The 19,808-nt window shown below is 46.2% G+C and overlaps 2 protein-coding genes across 2 annotated transcripts in view; one reads left to right on the forward strand and one right to left on the reverse strand.

Moving 5' to 3' along the window:
* LOC117639006 (KH domain-containing, RNA-binding, signal transduction-associated protein 2-like) overlaps positions 1-19,808 on the forward strand; it is a 137,338-nt gene that overhangs the window by 24,400 nt on the left and 93,130 nt on the right. The window lies entirely within an intron of this gene.
* LOC117652867 lies at positions 6,388-9,583 on the reverse strand. The gene is made up of 4 exons (XM_034398044.1): positions 9,438-9,583; positions 9,141-9,300; positions 7,570-9,062; positions 6,388-7,490 (listed from the first exon to the last, which is right to left on the reverse strand). Exons 3-4 carry the CDS (start codon positions 8,277-8,279, stop codon positions 6,902-6,904), a joined length of 1,299 nt encoding a protein of 432 aa, XP_034253935.1. The 5' UTR covers positions 8,280-9,062; positions 9,141-9,300; positions 9,438-9,583; the 3' UTR covers positions 6,388-6,901.

Genomic DNA, 19,808 nt, shown 5'->3' on the forward strand with positions numbered 1-19,808 from the left:
AATTTCACGATGAAGCAGCCCTTTGTCGGGGCGTGCCTTGGCTCAAGCCTTGGCTCGCCTCGTGCCGGGGCAGACGGGCTCAAAGGCTTAGCCACCTAGAAGTCCAAGCCACCTTACTAGGGGTACGCGCCGTTTTGTTTGGGCGCGTAGTAGGCGAGCGATGCGTCTGTATTCTTGTAGAAGATGGTGAAGAATATATGCAAAGTAAGGCCAATACAGGGTCAATGTGAAACTCAATTTTAAAAGTTTGGTCACAAATTGGTAAATTTTGGGGAAAGTAAAGGTCTGGGATGAAATTGGAAGTCATTTTCGTGATCAGCACACCAAAAACTGCAGGAAACTATGTAAAACTCGATGTAAAAATTTTGGTCCGAAATTGGTAAATATTTGGAAAAGTAAAGGTCTGAGATGAAAATGGAAGTCATTTTCGTGATCAGCGCACCAAAAACTGCAGGAAACTATGTAAACTCGATGTAAAATTTTGGTCCGAAATTGGTAAATATTTGGAAAAGTAAAGGTCTGAGATGAAATTGGAAGTCATTTTCGTGATCAGCACACCAAAAACTGCAGGAAACTATGTAAAGCTCGATGTAAAAATTTTGGTCCGAAATTGGTAAATATTTGGAAAAGTAAAGGTCTGAGATGAAATTGGAAGTCATTTTCGTGATCAGCACACCAAAAACTGCAGGAACATGTAAAACTCGATGTAAAAATTTTGGTCCAAAATTGGTAATATTTGGAAAAGTAAAGGTCTGGGATGACATTGGAAGTCATTTTTGTGATCAGCACACCAAATACTGCAGAAAGCAATGAAACACCGAGGAAATTTTGGTCGCAAATCATGTAATTCTAGTTGAAAGTATGGGTCTTCAGTTGTTAGGTTTCTTAAGAGCGTTTCCTGTTCATAGTGTCATGCCACGAACCCTGACCCTGTTACTCAGTCGAGTAACATTTAACAGCCAGCATTGAATTGCTTAATACGATTCACAAATACTTGAATTACCATTCGATATCTCCTTGTTACTGAACTTATGAATACGCAATGTTATTAGTAATACCTAAATAGCCTTTCTCCCTTTTAGTTTAAACTAGTGGATTTAACTATATTGATTTATCTGCATTAATTAAAAAGACATATTTACAGGCAGGCTGATTTCAACTACTTTACGGAGAAGACCTTCTGTCAGATCCAATGAATCGTGTCATAGAATCCAATGTCGAGGCCACTTATTGCTAAATGCAAGTTTATCTTATTGATAATGATAGTCATGGTGTGTTATTTAATCTTTGAAACAGTTTAGCAAAAGTATTTACCTAACATTCTGAGTAAATTTAAAAAAAAAGCAAACTCAAACCATGACCAACACAAATTACCAGTTGTCGCAGACAATGTATGATTAAGTTAAAAGAATCGTCTCATGAAATCATATGACCAAGTCAGTGAATCGTCTCATTGAATCTGATGTCAATGTCAAACCTTGAATGCGCTACACTCACTCATCATATGGTTTTCTTTAAGGTTAGTACTATAGTAAACTCACAGCATTGCAATGAAGCCTTTTCCCAGAATCAGTGCCAAGAGTCAGCAAAGACTATTTATTTTGGCAAGATTAGCATCTGGTTTGTTACTCATAGAATGTATTAATATATTTTCTAACTGTTATTGAGCAAAGCAAACATCTGAAAAATATAGTGTCTGAGAATATAAATGGAAATACACTCACAAAGGTTAAAAAGACCAAATCATTCTTGCAATTATCAAACACACTCCACTGACTAAAACATTTCCCCTGTAGTGGGGAGAGGAGAGGGTGGACGGACGGACGAAACGCGTAATAATTGTCACTTTCATTTTCCGTATTTCACTGAGTTGACTCTCCGGAGGGGTTTCAATCATTCTAAAATATCGAAAAACTATGACCGTACTCACTTCTAAGCCCTTCTGCTCTTTAGTTTGTTTTTTTGCCAATGTTTTGACAGGTCCCGTATTTAAGAGTCGCGGCCGCAAGTATGAAAAATTGCTACGAGCTGCCAAGCACTGCCAACCTAACCACGCTAAGAACCTAATTCAAAAAGATGTTTTGAATATTTCAAACAATAGTAATCGTGAATATATAGATAAACTCCCCCTGGGGGAGATTTAGGAGCCTTCCGGTGCGAAATTTTGAAACTATTTGTGCGGTAGTTGCTGAGAAACGTGAGTGAGTTACGGACACACAGACAGACAGACGCACGACCAGTCACTTTTTGGTACCCCCAAACACGGCATGGGCTCGCTATCGCTCGCCAATGAGCGAGGAGGCGCCTGGCCGGGGCGGGGCGGGGCGGGGCGGGCGGGGCGGGGCGGGGCGGGCGGGGCGGGGCGGGGCGGGGCGGGGCGGCATCTTTACGCACTTCAGTTTCATTACACGGCTGTCTGGCGGAGATGCACTTTGTCTTGGCGAGTCCCCGTTCGGCGCTCTGATTTAATTGGAACAATTTAATTCCGAGATTCCGATGGGTCCCCAGTCCGCCCGGCAGCCCTTAGTCCTTCCGCCGCGCCCGGCCGCCTCGCCGCCTCGCCGCCCCGTTTGTCAGCGCGAGCCGCCAGCAGCGCGCAGTGGGCCAGAAGACCGGTGGAGGCGGCCCAAACTCTAGGCGCGTTTTGAGCTCCAGAGTCGCTGAGTGGGATTCGAACCGAACGTCGTGTGACCCTGCCAATGGACTCCTCGTTCGGAGAGCAATCCATTGATGGGGTCACACGTTCGGTTCGAGTCCCATTTAGCGACTCTGGAGCCCAAAACGCATCTAGAGTTTTGGCCGCCTCCACCGGTCTTCTGGCCCACTGCGCGGCGGCGGACCCGGAAAAATGGAAACGGCGCACCGCGCAGTCCTTGCCTTCATCACCTCCTTGAAGGCTGTCATGGCATCAGCTTCTACGGCAAAAGTCGCTACGTCGCTCCTTCTCTCTCGCACACTTACGGGCAGCCGCGGGAGTGCGACAGAGACGGAGCGACGGCGTGGGCGTGCTTCGGGCGGTGCAGCGTGCCTCTGCATTTTTCATACCGCTTGGGGGCGGAATAAGAGTGCCGGTACACTGTGTGCCGCGGCACTGCAGTGCTTACTGAAGCGACTCACTCAGTCTATTGCTGTCTCGTTAGCGGATGCATTTCTGGCACCAAACTTAAAAGTCTGTATTAATGACAAAGTAGCTCGCAAATTAGCAATGGCCCAAACATCACTGGCATTTGCATTTTTCAGTTGGTTAGAGAATTTTCTATATTCAAGAACTATTCAAAGTAATCTGTCAGGTGGTGAGAAAAAAAACGGAAACCAGCAGTGAGTGCAGTGTTCCTCCTACTCGGGAAGTCGTAAAATCGGAGGTTGATTCCCCCCCCCCCCCTTTTTTTGGCACCCGATGAGGCTGTAACTTTGGTGGCGTGTGTCGGGCGTGTGTCGGCCGGGTGTCGGGCGTGTGTCGGCCGGGTGTCGGGCGTGTGTCGGCCGGGTGTCGGCCGGGTCTCGGGCGGGTGTCGGGCGGGTGTCGGCCGGGTGTCGGGCGTGTGTCGGCCGGGTGTCGGCCGGGTCTCGGGCGGGTGTCGGGCTCCGCGGAGCAGGCTGCCACGCCGCTCGGCCCGCTCGCGTCGGTTTGATGGACTTTGAAGCCCTCCCCGTTCCCGTTCGGTCGGTATACAGGCGCGAAAATTAACCCCCTCCCCCGCCTGCCGGCTCCCCCGGGGGCTCACTCCGGGAAATGAGTGAAATATGAGGCGGGCCGACGAGAGCGTGCCGTGCAGACTGAGAGTCCTGTCTCTCTCGCACCTGTAAGGAACGCCCCGTGAGTGCGAGAGAGACGGAGCGACGGAGACGACTCTCAGCCGCAAGCCTCCTCTTCGCCCCCGAGTCTCTTCGTGTCATACCGAATCCGCCGCCAACGTCTCGGGGCGCAGTGAATAAATATTCATCATAAACTTACTCATAACACTCGCATCTCATTCGCACTGAGCGCGCCCGCGCGCGCACACACATACACACACACACACCACACACACACACACACACACACACACACACACACCGTGCGGGGTCTCCATTCAAATCGAATCTCCGGGCGCCGTTTTCGGCGTGCGTTTCTATGCCGCCCGCATTATTCACCATCCGAATCTGAATGTGCCGCCAAAAGCGCGCGCTGCACACACAAAAGAGGTGCAGATTGCAATTCGCGGCACCGCCGCGGTGGCAGTGCCGCGGCAGTGCGCCGGCCGGCCGGAGCTGCGGCAAAACCTCTGCAGGCTGATTCCGAGAGTCGTTTTCGTCGCTCTGTCTCTCTCGCAACTACACGGGACGCCCCGCATAAGAGCGAGAGAGACAGAGCGACGAAAACGACTCTCGGAATCAGTCTGGTGGTGCGGGCCGCGACGATAAGCTTTACAGTGGAGTGGTAGGCCGTAACTCCGCGGCCCCGCTGCCCAGTTACAGCAGTTTTCCAGCGTGGGCGGACGTGAAACGTTTTTGTGATGCAAAGCCTCGGCATGTAACCGAGAGAGAGAGAGAGAGAGAGAGAGAGAGAGAGAGAGAGAGAGAGGAGACATTGATTGTCCGTGCGTCGACAGTGGGAATGATAATTTGGACGGAGCGGTCATTGTCCGACGCTATGCCTCCCTCTGTCGCGGTAACTGGTTGTGGCAAAAAAAAAATGTCGGTAAAAAATTTTGTTTCTCAGATTGTGGCTACAAGAAGCAGGCAGGCCTTCTGGTGTAGCACCCCTCGGTCTTCCGTGGCCGAGGCGTTGGACAGTGACGCGATGGCCGTGGTGAAGAAGGGGGCCGTTCTTGTGGAGGGCCGTGGCAGGGCGGTGGTGCCGGCGGCAGCACTCCAAATCCAGGGGCAAGTTTCCTCGCCACTGGAGTGGCGTCTTTTCCAAAGCGCCAAAATTTGGCGTTCCCATCCCTGGTTTCCGGATTCCTCGCCAAATCTTGGCGTTCCAGAGAGAGCGCCACAACTTGGCGCTCCATTGTCCAGAGGTCCATGGACCAACACGCCAAGATTTGGCGCTGCAAAGGGAACGCCAAAATTTGGCGTGAAAAGCACTTTAGACAAGGAACTACAAGTATATTAATAGACTCATTTTACAAGATTTTCTCTTTTAGACCACAAGTGTTTTGCTTCCATGATGAGGAGAGGAAAAGTACTGTATAAGAATTAGTACCTCAGGCAACATGGAGCAAAACATATGATTTGGTTTACGTGGTTTGTGATCTCTAGCATCCTTCGTTTGGCATGCGATTTCTGGCCCACTGGAAGGACTGGTACTCACCATTTAGGATGAAGCTGGCTGTGACAGGATCACTTGCTCTTGGTGTGGGATGAAGTTGTCTTGTCACTCAAGTTAATTTACAGTCCAAGATGATTTGAGCCAGCCCAGCCTAGGCTAGCTAGGCCCATGGCGACGCAGATCACCATGCAATTAGTCCTTTCAATTCACAACACTGGAAGACTTGTAGGATACCTCGAGCGCTCCCGAGCATTGGAAAAGTGGTAGAGCACGATGAATCATGACAGGAATAGCTGTCGGCTAGACAAACTGCACCGAAAAGTAACATTTTCGACGTTCTGATGATCAACTCTGCCGAGTCCATGCTCTACTGTCTTTGTCATTTGTTTTTGTTTCTGCTGGTGGCTTGGTTATTTGCCCTCACCTGTTGACTGCAAATACCATCATACCGAAGTGCGTACAGATCGCGCATGCGCATACTCGCAGTGCAGTGTCGTCAGACAGCGTCGGCTGCTTCGCTGTCGAAAAACAACAAACACGCAAACCGAGTGAGTCAAGAGGCTGGACTTCTCATTACGTTTTAAACTTGTTTGGTTCCCGCATTACAAAAAAAATTCCGCCTCTTACACGACATGTTCCTTTGCTTTCTGCATGACGGCCTGGCAGGCCGGTTCCGAGCAGTACTTTGGTCGCCTCGTCTCTCTCGCACTCCGGGTCTCTTTGTCCAGGAGCGAGTGAGATAGCAGTGTTTGGAATGTGCCTGGCGTCTTTAGATTTAGTCTCAACCATTGCATTTAGGTGCCTTTCATGTCATTGGTGCTTCTCGAGAACCCAATTGGAAACTAAATGCCTTGTTACAGAACAAATACTTTTCCCTATTCCGCTGTTCTGTTACAGATGCTGGTGTATCACCGAGAAAATAGTTGCCCCTTTTGTTCCTTCGAGCTTCTCCAGGTTCACCGTTCTCTGAGGTAATTAAAGTCTCTTTTACTTTTTTGTTTTCTTTGCTATTTACCTTACTTCAATATTAATACAAGTATTGTTTGTTGTCAGGGACCGACCCATACCATTCCACATTGGCTTTTACAAGGCATTCGCAGATTAGCAGGCTCCACTTCCATCAATGAAGCTTAGCTCCCTCTGCTGCGCGTACATTTTTCTGTCACATCTGTGGGACCTTCAAAGCATTCTGCTGTTTCAGAAGTCGTGTTTTGGTTGTAATTATAAATACCTTTATGAAGCCAGCTGATTGATTGAACCATCCCCAAACTTTTGTGTGATAGTCTATTTGTCTTGTTCACCCTATCGCATCGAAAGTCTCCTGATCTTGGATGTAAGTAAAATAAAATGAATAAACAGCACAGAAAAATATTCTTAGGAAAAATCATTTTATAACAAATTTATGGAACTCTCAACTTCACCCCACAAATCACACATCTCTTGAACATTTTAATAGGGGTTTAATTCAATTTTTGGAAAAGTAATCATAAATACAGTCATTTTGTGTCCATTACTAACTCAACACTTTGGCACTAGTTCATCCAACTGCTTGCGATTGCAGCAAATACAATTTTAATGGGTACACATGTGACAAGTAATTAAATATGTTCAGCAATCACAAGAAACGGGTCTTATTGTCTGTGTTAATTATTTTCTATGGAAACTTTTGCATTGGACACTTACATAGTTGGCTCCCACACTTTTAATGAATGGAAGATGGTGGTGATACACAAAGTCAGACAGCTTCATCACATTAAGCTGAAAAGGACCAACAACAAACCCAACCTTGAAAGCTTTGAGCTGTGCTTCATATGAAATTGTTACCATGTTCTTGAAAACAACAGCATTCTGATTGTCATGTCTATAAAATGCTACCACTTCTCCAAACACTGGCAAGGTCTCCTTAAAGTCACTGATAATTGCAGACCCTTTAGTGTACTTCACCCCACGAATCACACATCTCTTGAACACTTTAATAGGGGTGTTACTGGAAATGCCACCAAACACTCCACGTAGAAGCTCCTGATGAGTCACAGGCACAGCCTTCAGCAGCTTTTCCACAGATGCACCAAAGGAGTTATTTTCTCGCAGGAATGGCCCTTGAAGTCCTTTGGCACTTAACATCATGAGGGCTGCCTGATGTCTTTGGTGATTTTCAGCAAGAGTTCTTGGCAAATTTTTGACAGAACGCAGAGCCCTGTACAGCTTCTTAAAGTAAGAATGCTTTGATTCATACCTACAAAAAAAAAAAAAATTAAAAAAAATTAAGATGATTGTCATTTATAAATTAAAATTATTTGAAAGAATATACACACCTGAAGCACCAATGGTATCTTAATGGGCCAAAGAGAAGTATTTGGGATGCATAATGAGTTTCAAAATGCATTTTGGGTATTTCTTCACCCGGGTAAAGACGCTGAAACATCAAGTGATGCTCGTTGGTCATGGCACGAATTGTTTCCACATCAGTTACAGTGATTTCTCTGCTCATTTGGAGATCAAGTAGTTCAAGTCTCATGATGAAACATTTCAAGTTTTCTTCTGCACAAACAGATTCCATCTTCCCTGTCAGCATGTTCTTCTTTCTTAACACAAAGGGTAACATGAAAGCCAAACTTAAGGTTTCAGAGGCTGTCTGATGCAATCTTCTCCTATCAATGTGGTCTTTGTCAATTCTGGCTGGTTTGTTACAACCAAATTTCTTGCTGAATTTAGCAATCCTTTCATTGATTCTTGGCAAACTAATTTTCCCTCTCTCAAGAGCATGAGATATCAAGAGGCAAATCTCAAGAGACAAGGTGCCTTCAATTGTTGTGTGCATGAGGTCCTGGGGAAATACCTTTGTAACGTCACAGAGTGGAATATCCATAAACATACTTCTGCTATTGATACCGTAATGTTTAGATGGATCAATTGCATCCTTGTTGTCCTTTGTTCTTCTAAATGCTTCAACTTCTGCCACTTGCTTGGAATGTTCAAGATAGGATCTAGTAGGGAAGTCTGATTCTACAAAGCTTTTGTACATGTCTTCTGTTGAAACTAGGCACTGGCGGCAAAATTTTTCAGCAAAATGTGTCTCCTTGAACCCGCCTAGGCTGGCAGCAGCAGGGGGTCAGCAGAGTTGAATACGAGAATGCCATGGAAAAACGTTTCTTGGCCATTAATTTTCAAGTGCACGCCATTGGAGAGCTTCTGCATCCCTTCCACAAAGTTTGCCAATAGTTTGCTGTAACCATACTTCTTCAAAACTTTTGTTTTCACAACTCCAAGAAGAAATACTGCGTCTTCAGAAGAACGTAACTCAGAGTCAATGTTCAGTAAAGTCCAGTAAATGAGGGTTTCATTCTCTTCGCTGCTTTTGCTGCCAGCTGTATCAGTCATGCAGACACCATCACCATAAGTAGCAATTGCCAAAGTGTGGGGGTCTTTTAATACTACAGGATGGTTTTTATAGTAACAACCATCCAACGGTGAAGTAAACACCCCCTCTTTGACTGGTGGAGGGTTGCGCACACATTGAAGAATTTCTGGGCAGCTGAGCACCTGTTCCAGTGATGGAAGGAATGGGACCCAATATGCGTAGTCAACATCAACTTCCTTTGTCTCAGTTTCCTCGCACAATACTGTCTTTCTTGAAAACTTCTTTAACAGGGAAGACCAAACTATGTTCTGCCTTCAAAAAGGAGTCTATCTTATCATCAGAGTTTAGCTCTTCAAACAATGAAAATCCTCTAAAGCCATTAAGAACAGAGTTGATTTCAGAGGGGCTCATTGCTCCATTCTCTCCACATTTCCTGGTGCACCTTTCCTGCAAGCAAGATAGAGAAACAATTACTCTGCTACAAACGACATTTTAAGAACTGACTATTAAACTGTAGATACATACCTCAATAAGTTGTAGTACAAGATCTACTATCTCATCTACTCCCTTTATAACTGTGCGCACTACGGGTTGAGTTGTACATTTCAAGTGCTTGAGCCTGATTAACAGCTCCGCTGTTTTTAACTGTAGTATCTTCTCCATGCCACTGAAGACAAACTGCAAACTAAACCAAATAGTTAGGGCTGGCAGTAAAAGTACTCCAAAAGAGATACTTCACTCAAAAGACCACAGGGGAGAGGAACACGTTTCTAACCAACAACCCCACTGGAAGATACAAAGTTTAAACAGAAACAGACTTACAGGCAATAAAACTCGATATGGCATCACGAGCACTTCGTCAAAGAGAGTTGTGAAAGAAGTAACATAATGATTTGCGTCATTGTCTAAATCAAGCAACAGAAGATAAAATGCTTGGTGGCTTGCTCCGCTCCACTGTAACAACAACATCAACAGTTGCCAGAGTCGCCGCCTTTCCCACCGCCTTGCTCGCGGTCTCCGCTCCACCGGTCGTTGCAGCCAACGTTACGCTCTGTGTTTGAATCAAAAGAATCTTAGAGTTAAACACACCTCAAGTTCTAAAACGGATGCATCATTTGATTCTGTTTTGTATATTATCATTAAAAATTCCTATTATAACGAGATGTTTGAGAAAACACTCTATTTAAATAGGATATTCTTATTTTTACAGTTGGCACCTTGCTTGCCACCGAAATTCAATTTTCCCAGCGATTTGTCAATCCAGTCAAATTGATCACCTCATACTGTTTAACTAGTTTGAGATTTGATGAAGTGCGGCAATGGCAGCTATTACAGTTCTAATTCGAGTTGAGAACCGAGATATCATCCTGGAGTTAGAGGACAACTCCTATTTCACTCTGGAAAAGTCGTTTTTAGACCACTGTAAAAGTGACCCTGCTCTCACCAATCGTCTGAAGGTTTTCGCACCGATTTTTAAATCGAAAAATCCCATTTTTGGTAATTTTGTAGCAGAGCTAGTAAAACACCATGGACTTACTGACAAACAGCATATCATTGTCGATTGGTGTGCTTTAGAGATTCAGGTAAGCAAGCTGAGCTCACACTGCTCAGAGTAACTATGTATTCATTTTACTACAATTGTAAAAAGTAACAGAAGCAAGATATGTAGGAATTACCAGTAGAAGAATTCAAGTGTTTTATTCACAACATGAATTGTTTTGAGAATCTTTCATTAATTATTCTGTCTTTCGCTTCAGCCGACTGACATCAGGATTGGACAAAATGTCGCTCATTCATCTTGCAATAGGATAGCACCAAATGCAGCTGAAACTCTGTACGTATATTTACTCGATATTTCATTACTATTGTTTTTATAAAAGTGGAATTCCAGATTTGATTTAAACTTTTGGTATTTACAGGCCGTTGCGCACTGTATCTGATCCTAGCTTTGAAGCAGTGAAGGATTGGTACTCAATTGACGAATGGAGTAATTTGAGCTCAGAGGAGAGGATTAATGAGAAAAGTCGTCTCGAAAGATTCAAACTCCTCCAAAGCATGGGTAAGACAAAACTTAGTTTGAATGACTGTTGAAGCAGACTAACTTCTTCTTTTCTTTTATTTGTAGCATTTCTGCCGCAAGATGCAGTCTTTACCAAATGTTCGTCTACCGAAGATGTACCAAAGAAAGGACAGAAAAGTGGAGTGGTAAGAGTGAATTTTATAATTGGTGGATTTTGGAAACAGTAGCTACTGTTACTAGTTCTGTTACTGTAACATATATATTGACTAATATTGACTTATAATATTGACAGGCCAGCAGGGTTCGAAAAAATAAGACCACAGAGAATGCAGTAAGTTACCTATATTTTCCACTACTCAAGCTTTCAGTTGTAACATGTTTATCATTTCTCATGTCTCATGTAGGGCCCTACAAGAAAGTCCAGTCGGAAGAGAGTTTGTAGGATAGTTGATGAGGATGAGAATACCGAGAATGTTGATGATGACTTGCTTCTGAGCTCAGTACCAAAACCAAATTCTAGCAATGAAACTCCTCTTGCTTCCACATCTACCAACAGTACTCCAACTGATGAGGTAGTAAACTTTTTTTAATTCTTAGATAAATTACAAGAAGTTACTGTATTCTCTTATTACAGGGATTTATTGAGAGCCAAGTGCTACAGGATGATGAAGAAGATTTCCTGATTGAATTTATGCAAAAAGTGAGTATTATTATTAATATAGAGAACACAAATCATGAGGGTTTAGACTTTAAATTGGTGGTTTAATTGTGTTTTAGGAAGAACTGCTGGTAAGCCAAACATCAAACACAAATGAATCTGGTCCAAGGGAGGCTTCTTTTTCAGAGGAAATTCCAGTAAGTTAGAGATTTAGATAAACACAAAATTTTAACACAATACTTTGCCTCTAATAGCTTTGTTTACTTTAGGATATTCTGGAACCAAGCTGCAGTGCCGACTCAAACAAAGTAAGCAGTGAAAACCTTGCCCATTTTGACAACCAAATTTAAGCATTGAATGTTTCTCACAACTTTCCATTTCTTTTCCACCAGGAAAATATAGACCCTAAGATGCAAAAACCACCAAGAAAGAAGAGGGAAGAGGTATAACAGCAAAGTCAATTTTTTTTAACAAAAAAGATGTTGTAATTATCTTATTCTCTATGAATTTTGAATTACCACCAGTTATGAAAAGCTCTTTATTTGCAGCTGCCCAGAGAATTTGGGAAATATATAACAGAGTTTAATGCTATGCCGGATAATATAAGCGAGGAATTGCATAAGGCCATCACGCTGAACAAACACAATCCACGAACTCTTATGACTCTTATAAAGGAACACATAAGAGCTAAGATTGGGCTTAACCGTTATCCAAAATCTCATGAGTACAAACTTGTGTGTACTGCCTTGATTGCAAAATATCCAACATTAGCAGACACAGACAATCCAACAGGATATGTGAGCTTTTATAATGATCTATTATTTTACACTCATTTCACAGGAACAATTTAAAGTATCTGCTGATAATTATTTTCTTTCAGGAAGATTTAAAGTACAAAATAAGGAAATCTTTAAGTGGAGAGAGTCACAGGGAAAGACTGGCAGAATTTAGAAAGACCCTGACTGAGGAAACTTTGTCTCAAGCAACAACCTCCAACACGTAAGTTGATCTCCAATGAAAACTAAGAACCAACAATAGGTCTGTCACCTACAAATAGAATTGCATTTCCTACAGCGGATCAGCAGCCAACAGCGCAGTTCAAGAAGAAGTTGATGTCTATATTGACGAGTTAAAAAGAGGAGCAGTCACAGATTCAAGAACACTTTTCCTCATAAGAAAAACTTTAGGAAAGAGGCAAGAATTTTTAAATTTAAATAAAAACATGGACCTCTGCCGTCTAGAAGCTTTCATTAAGGAGTACCCCCATTACATGAGATCTGAAATGGTATGCAATCCTTTTAACTCCCTCTTCAAACAAAATCAATTTAAAAGCAATTAAATGTTTCTTCTTTAATTTCAGCTTCTTTATGAGTATTCACTCATGTTAAGTGAGACATCTCAAGGGAAAATTAAAGACTTAACACACTGCAAAGCAATGCAGCTCAAATGCTCAAGTTAGTAGGACTACACATTAACAACACAAACAATCAGGTAGAAACAATAAATTACCTGCAGGATAAACTTGTTCCTGAAAAGTTCAAAAAAGAATCAGTCATGAGCCTTTTCACAGTGAAACATGTAAGCAACTTTTTTGAACCTTTACTTACACACAGCTAAATTGTTTTTAATAAGTTAACTTTTAGTCCAGCTCATTACTAAAAAGTTTACTTGACTTTTTAACTGTAACTGACTTTTTTTCAGATCCAGGAAGTTCAAGAAGAAGTTGGTGCTCTTAGCACCACACAGCAGTACCATTCCCCCTGTGTATTGGTATTAGTTGACAATAGGGACAAAGATGGGAAGTTGTCTATTGTCAAATCATATCTGAAAATGAACAAAGGAACAATTAGTATAATTGGCCATACCACTTTGAAAACTGTGATTCTACAAGTAATGGCACCATACTTCCTGTTTGGATTAAATTATCCCCCTGCTTATGAGAATTTGTTAAGATTCTTTGAAAAATTTGTCCATGGCTTCTTCTGTGAATCAACTGAAAAAAGCAGAGCCAAAAAGGAATATAAAAAATTAATGGATGAACTAGTGCCAAAGTGTTGAGTTAGTAATGGACACAAAATGACTGTATTTATGATTACTTTTCCAAAAATTGAATTAAACCCCTATTAAAATGTTCAAGAGATGTGTGATTTGTGGGGTGAAGTTGAGAGTTCCATAAATTTGTTATAAAATGATTTTTCCTAAGAATATCTTTCTGTGCTGTTTATTCATTTTATTTTACTTACATCCAAGATCAGGAGACTTTCGATGCGATAGGGTGAACTATCACACAAAAGTTTGGGGATGGTTCAATCAATCAGCTGGCTTCATAAAGGTATTTATAATTACAACCAAAACACGACTTCTGAAACAGCAGAATGCTTTGAAGGTCCCACAGATGTGACAGAGAAATGTACGCGCAGCAGAGGGAGCTAAGCTTCATTGATGGAAGTGGAGCCTGCTAATCTGCGAATGCCTTGTAAAAGCCAATGTGGAATGGTATGGGTCGGTCCCTGACAACAAACAATACTTGTATTAATATTGAAGTAAGGTAAATAGCAAAGAAAACAAAAAAGTAAAAGAGACTTTAATTACCTCAGAGAACGGTGAACCTGGAGAAGCTCGAAGGAACAAAAGGGGCAACTATTCTCTCGGTGATACACCAGCATCTGTAACAGAACAGCGGAATAGGGAAAAGTATTTGTTCTGTAACAAGGCATTTAGTTTCCAATTGGGTTCTCGAGAAGCACCAATGACATGAAAGGCACCTAAATGCAATGGTTGAGACTAAATCTAAAGACGCCAGGCACATTCCAAACACTGCTATCTCACTCGCTCCTGGACAAAGAGACCCGGAGTGCGAGAGAGACGAGGCGACCAAAGTACTGCTCGGAACCGGCCTGCCAGGCCGTCATGCAGAAAGCAAAGGAACATGTCGTGTAAGAGGCGGAATTTTTTTTGTAATGCGGGAACCAAACAAGTTTAAAACGTAATGAGAAGTCCAGCCTCTTGACTCACTCGGTTTGCGTGTTTGTTGTTTTTCGACAGCGAAGCAGCCGACGCTGTCTGACGACACTGCACTGCGAGTATGCGCATGCGCGATCTGTACGCACTTCGGTATGATGGTATTTGCAGTCAACAGGTGAGGGCAAATAACCAAGCCACCAGCAGAAACAAAAACAAATGACAAAGACAGTAGAGCATGGACTCGGCAGAGTTGATCATCAGAACGTCGAAAATGTTACTTTTCGGTGCAGTTTGTCTAGCCGACAGCTATTCCTGTCATGATTCATCGTGCTCTACCACTTTTCCAATGCTCGGGAGCGCTCGAGGTATCCTACAAGTCTTCCAGTGTTGTGAATTGAAAGGACTAATTGCATGGTGATCTGCGTCGCCATGGGCCTAGCTAGCCTAGGCTGGGCTGGCTCAAATCATCTTGGACTGTAAATTAACTTGAGTGACAAGACAACTTCATCCCACACCAAGAGCAAGTGATCCTGTCACAGCCAGCTTCATCTTAAATGGTGAGTACCAGTCCTTCCAGTGGGCCAGAAATCGCATGCCAAACGAAGGATGCTAGAGATCACAAACCACGTAAACCAAATCATATGTTTTGCTCCATGTTGCCTGAGGTACTAATTCTTATACAGTACTTTTCCTCTCCTCATCATGGAAGCAAAACACTTGTGGTCTAAAAGAGAAAATCTTGTAAAATGAGTCTATTAATATACTTGTAGTTCCTTGTCTAAAGTGCTTTTCACGCCAAATTTTGGCGTTCCCTTTGCAGCGCCAAATCTTGGCGTGTTGGTCCATGGACCTCTGGACAATGGAGCGCCAAGTTGTGGCGCTCTCTCTGGAACGCCAAGATTTGGCGAGGAATCCGGAAACCAGGGATGGGAACGCCAAATTTTGGCGCTTTGGAAAAGACGCCACTCCAGTGGCGAGGAAACTTGCCCCTGGATTTGGAGTGAGGGCGGTGGCGGCAGGGCGGGGTGGTCCCGCTGCGCGTCCAGCCCTCTTCCCCACCCCCTCCATCATTTCATCTGCTTTTTATTTCTCGGTCAAAACTTTGTGATTGAAAGACAAATAAGTATAAAAAAAAGTTAGCCATTTTTTTGGGGGCGCGCGGCGGCGGCCCGGGCGTCGTGCGTTCTGGGAAAGGCGGCCGTGGTCGAGTGGCCCAATTCTGCGGTCGGGGCGGAGGAGGGGAGGGGAGGGGAGGGGATGGGGGACATATCACGGCAGCGTCTCGGACTAGTCCTGTCCAAACACTCGGCGCCTATGTCGTGCTCCAGGTTAAACGGCCCGCAAACATTATGAAAGAGCGGGCCTCTCCCCGGGCTCAGCTTGAACCGATTTAACTGTGCCGCCGCCACGCCGCTGCCCCCCCCCCCCGGGCCACTGACACATATCACCACCTCACCCATACAACTCTGCCCCCCCCCCCCCAAAAAAAAAGCGCGTCTCACCCCCACGGCTCTGTTTTCATTAGCCCTTGAAATTTCTCTTTTTTTCCCCCGACCGGAGCTCAGCGTGCGATGATTCCTCAGCCCTCGCCGCGGTCCCCCCCCCCCCCCCCCCCGGATCGGGACAGGTGTGCCTGCAATCAAGATTTTCCCGGCTCGAGTGGAATCGAATCGGGGGAATTTTAATGCGAATCGGCACGGAATTGGATAAATAATGTGAGTCGGGGTGGAAGGGGGTGATTTGGCGGGGGCCGCGCAATCCATAGGTGATTTGAAATCGGACCGGCGGTATCGGAGTCCGCTGTGTCTTTTTTTCCTCGTTGTTGTTGTTGTTGTTGCTGGTTTGCTAACGTTTTTTTTGGGTGGGGCGTGCCTCCGTGGTGTGAAAAGTCAAAACGTTCTATTTACTATATTGGGTGTTGTTTTTTTGTTGTAAGCAACACCTCCGCTGTTGGTATGAGCAGTGGATGTAGAGGCAAGGAGAAAAACGTGAGTAGTTCAGTGCTGACGTTCTGACTCCGCCACTGCAACTGCTCCAGTTTTGTTCCTGGAGTGAAGCATGCAAACATGAGTTTAGCAACCAGTGGAGGTGGCCCAAACTTCTGAACGCGTTTTAAGCTCCAGAGTCGCTAAATGGGACTCGAACCGAACATGTGACTCCACCAATGGACTGCTCTCCGAACGAGGAATGCAGTGGTGGGGTCACACGTTCCGTTCGAGTCCCATTTAGCGACTCTGGAGCTGAAAACGCGTCAAGAGTTTTGGCCGCCTCCACCGGTCTTCTGGCAAATCCACTGTGGGCCGCCGGGGGCTGCCGCTGCCCCCTACACTGCAAACAAGGTGCCGGCCGCAGTGACACGCTGCTCGCTGCAACAGCTGCAGCGCACTGCAGCGCATTGCAACGCGTTGCAACGCCACGGCTGCATTCCAGTTAGCGCCCCAAACCGCACAGCACTCGGCGCGTATGAGTGATCATCCAGCCCCCCCCCCCCCCTCCCTCTCTCTCTGCCTCCCTCTCCCTCCCCTCCCGGTCGCCACCCTCTCGGCACGCCCCGCGGGCCGCGGTGGCACCCACTCAACCAGAGGTCAACAACGGCCCGGTCCGTCCGCCCGTCGTCCGCCGTGCGCCAGTGACAGGCAGAGAGACGGTCGGACAGACAGACTCGGACAGACAGAAGGGCAGACAGACTCGGACAGACTGGTTGACGGACGGACGCACACGCAAAAAAATAAAAGTCAGTCCAGAGCTAACTTTCTTAGTTGGCGTTTTTTAGCACCACAGCTAAAAAAATTGCAACTCTGCTAGCGACCTCTGCTGAGTAGCGCTGCTCCTTTAGCTGAGGGTCTGCCGGAGATCGGCTTTCCCGGAACCTATATTTCTGGAGGATTCAGCTACTTCAGTTTGCTGCAGTGCTAATCAATCGCTGCAAAAATGGGATTTACAATGCAGCAAAAATGTTTAGGAGATAGGGCAAGGCTACGTTCGTTCCGTGGCGCTTCGCTCGCGCTGATGGCTAGCAGTGAGAGATGGGTTAGTCGGGGAACGGATGCTCCCCACGTTCTCACCGTGACATCACCCATGGTCAGCAATTTTTAAAGTCTCTTGAGACACGACTGTCCCGGAGGAGCCTTACGCCTCAGGACGACTGGTCCGTCTTAGACAGAAAATCCCGCACCTTCTAATAAATATCATAATCATGAAGAATTCTACAATGCTAATGCAGCTAGAGTTGCCACTAATCTCCGTTTTCTCCATAGCTAAATTTACCCAGCTAATTATTTTTAGCTGTGCAGCTAAAAATTTTGCTGGGCCTACAGAGCTAGATAAATTAGCACTGGTGCTAACTTTTTAGCTCTGAATCGATTTATTTTTTTGCGTGCACAGCCAGCAGTTTTCGGGTGGGAAAATAAGTGCAGCCGAAAGACACTTCGGGGCCGTGGAACGCGTGGGAGGTGCAGTTAAGGGCGTCGGCGATGAAGACGACCGAGGGGGGGGGGGGGGGGGGCAGACGGCGGCGCCGGGGACCGCGGCGCCGAGCGTGTCGAGCGCCGCTATCAAGGTGACGGATGACGGCGCCGGGGGTTCGGGTTATTGACTTATCCAGGTAGTATCTTGGTAGAGAGAGAGAGAGAGAGAGAGAGAGAGAGAGAGAGAGAGAGAGGGAGGGAGGGAGGGAGGGAGGGAGTGAGGGAGGAAGAGGGGGGGGGGCAAATATACACACACACGCTGACACACACAAACACAGCCGCACGAGCGGTTTGGCAAACGATGACAAACGATTTGCAAAGTGGAAGCGGCCGGGGATCGAACCCGACACCGCGCCGAGCTCGCGTGCACCAGACCACGGTAAAGGAGCTCGGGATCTCGGTAAAAACCAATTTAGAGGCACCGTGTCTCTGCCGTGGGTCTGTGCACGCATCAGAAACAACGGGTTCAGAACAACGCCTTCTGGTTTTCACGGGTAGCCTGACGTATTTGATTTCTAGGGAGTTCCAGGGAGCAGGAATCCTTTACGCCATGTGCGGTAAGGGTGCCAAGGAGAGCGTCCTCCGTATCTGTCCGTCACACAGTGGGCCAGAAGACCGGTGAGGCGGCCGAAATCTTAGGCGCGTTTTGAGCTCCAGAGCAGCTAAATGGGTTCGTCGTTCAGTTCGTCTACTGTTTTGCGACTCTGGAGCTCGAAACGCTTCTAGAATTTTGGCCGCCTCACTGGTCTTCGCACTGAGAAAACGTTACAAACTATTTTGGGCCCGGAAGAAAAGTGCTTTGTTATAACAAAGTATTTTGAGCATACATAAGCTCACAAAGAAAATACTTCGTAATTTTCCGAACTATTTCTTCGTATAACAAAGTAAAAAATTAGTTTTTTTGTGTACTCAAAATACTTTGTAAGGTTTTAAGTGTGCGGCCTATTGGTCGTCTGTCTGTTCAAAAACTGCCTTAAAACTGTCATTTCGTTAGTCTGCGTTCCTCCCTTGGGTATGCCTGTGGCACGGACTGGGACGCTCTCTTCGGGAAAAGAGCAGCGATCTGTAAAGTGGCGCTGCGGCGCGCTTCCCGGTCGCCACACTCCGACTTGAAGGAGGCTGTGTCTCCCGTCCCAGATCCCGCAGTAAAAGTGTCACACCTCTCCTGGGCCGCGCGGGAGGGGCGTCCCTCCGCCGACTCCCTCCACTGTAGGCGGCAAGGCGTCCCCGGGGCTGCAGCCGGCTGGTCCCGGTCGTGTTGCTTTGAACTGTCGGGCCGCCCCTAGCCGGGCCTGGCGGGCTGTGCTCGGCTCTTCAAGTCTTCCAGCCCCCCCCCCCCCTTCCCTCCCCCCGGCTCTCCCACGGAACAAGAGGGCGGCCTCGCAAATCACCTTAGCCGCTCGGCCGAAACTTAAATCATCATCGAGCGCCAACTTCCTTAATTTGGTTTCGGCTCGCGCAGCGTCCACGCGGCGCCCGCGCAGCGTCAGTGATTCCGGGCCGTTTCCAAATCCGCGGCCCGCGGCGCCCCGCTGCTCACATTTCGAGCATCTCTGTCGAAGTCTTGGTTGTTCTTTTCTGGCGACGTGTGTTGTACAGTGGCTGATCCAGATCTCGCCTGAGGGGTGGGGAAAGGGGGCCACAGTGGGCCAGAAGACCGGCACCGGCGGCGGAAACTCTAGACGCGTTTTGAGCTTCAGTCACCACCGAGCGTGTGACCCCACCAATGGATTCCTCGTTCAAAGAGCAATCCGTTGGTGGGGTCACACGTTCGGTTCGAGTCCCATTTAGCGACCCTGGAACTCAAAACGCGTTTCGGCTGCCGGCGCCGGTCTTCTGGCCCACTGTGGGCGGCACCTCAGCCTCCCCCACCGCGTTATCGGCTCGACTGGCCTAATCATAGGAATATGGGGATGCAAGGCGGCGCCAAAAAGAGCCGCTGGGTTCGAACGACGCCGTCGCTTTGCAGTCGGACGGGGTTTAGGCCTTGCCCGGAGCGCACACACCAAAAACAAGATTTCTGATTTTTTTCTCATTTGGTTTTCTTTAAGTAAAAAATATTTTTTTTCAAGTCGCATTCTAAA

The sequence above is a fragment of the Thrips palmi genome, unplaced genomic scaffold (assembly GCF_012932325.1).
Source record: "Thrips palmi isolate BJ-2018 unplaced genomic scaffold, TpBJ-2018v1 HiC_scaffold_10, whole genome shotgun sequence".
Lineage (NCBI taxonomy): Eukaryota > Metazoa > Arthropoda > Insecta > Thysanoptera > Thripidae > Thrips > Thrips palmi.

What these genes read in the sequence shown, in the direction of transcription:
- LOC117652867 (XM_034398044.1), bottom strand. Translation starts at nt 8,279, where the DNA reads ATGTACAAAAGCTTTGTAGAATCAGACTTCCCTACTAGATCCTATCTT. An exon ending in AGATACCATTGGTGCTTCAG is followed by an intron (nt 7,491 to 7,569) that starts GTGTGTATATTC and finishes TTTTTTTTGTAG; the next exon opens with GTATGAATCAAAGCATTCTT.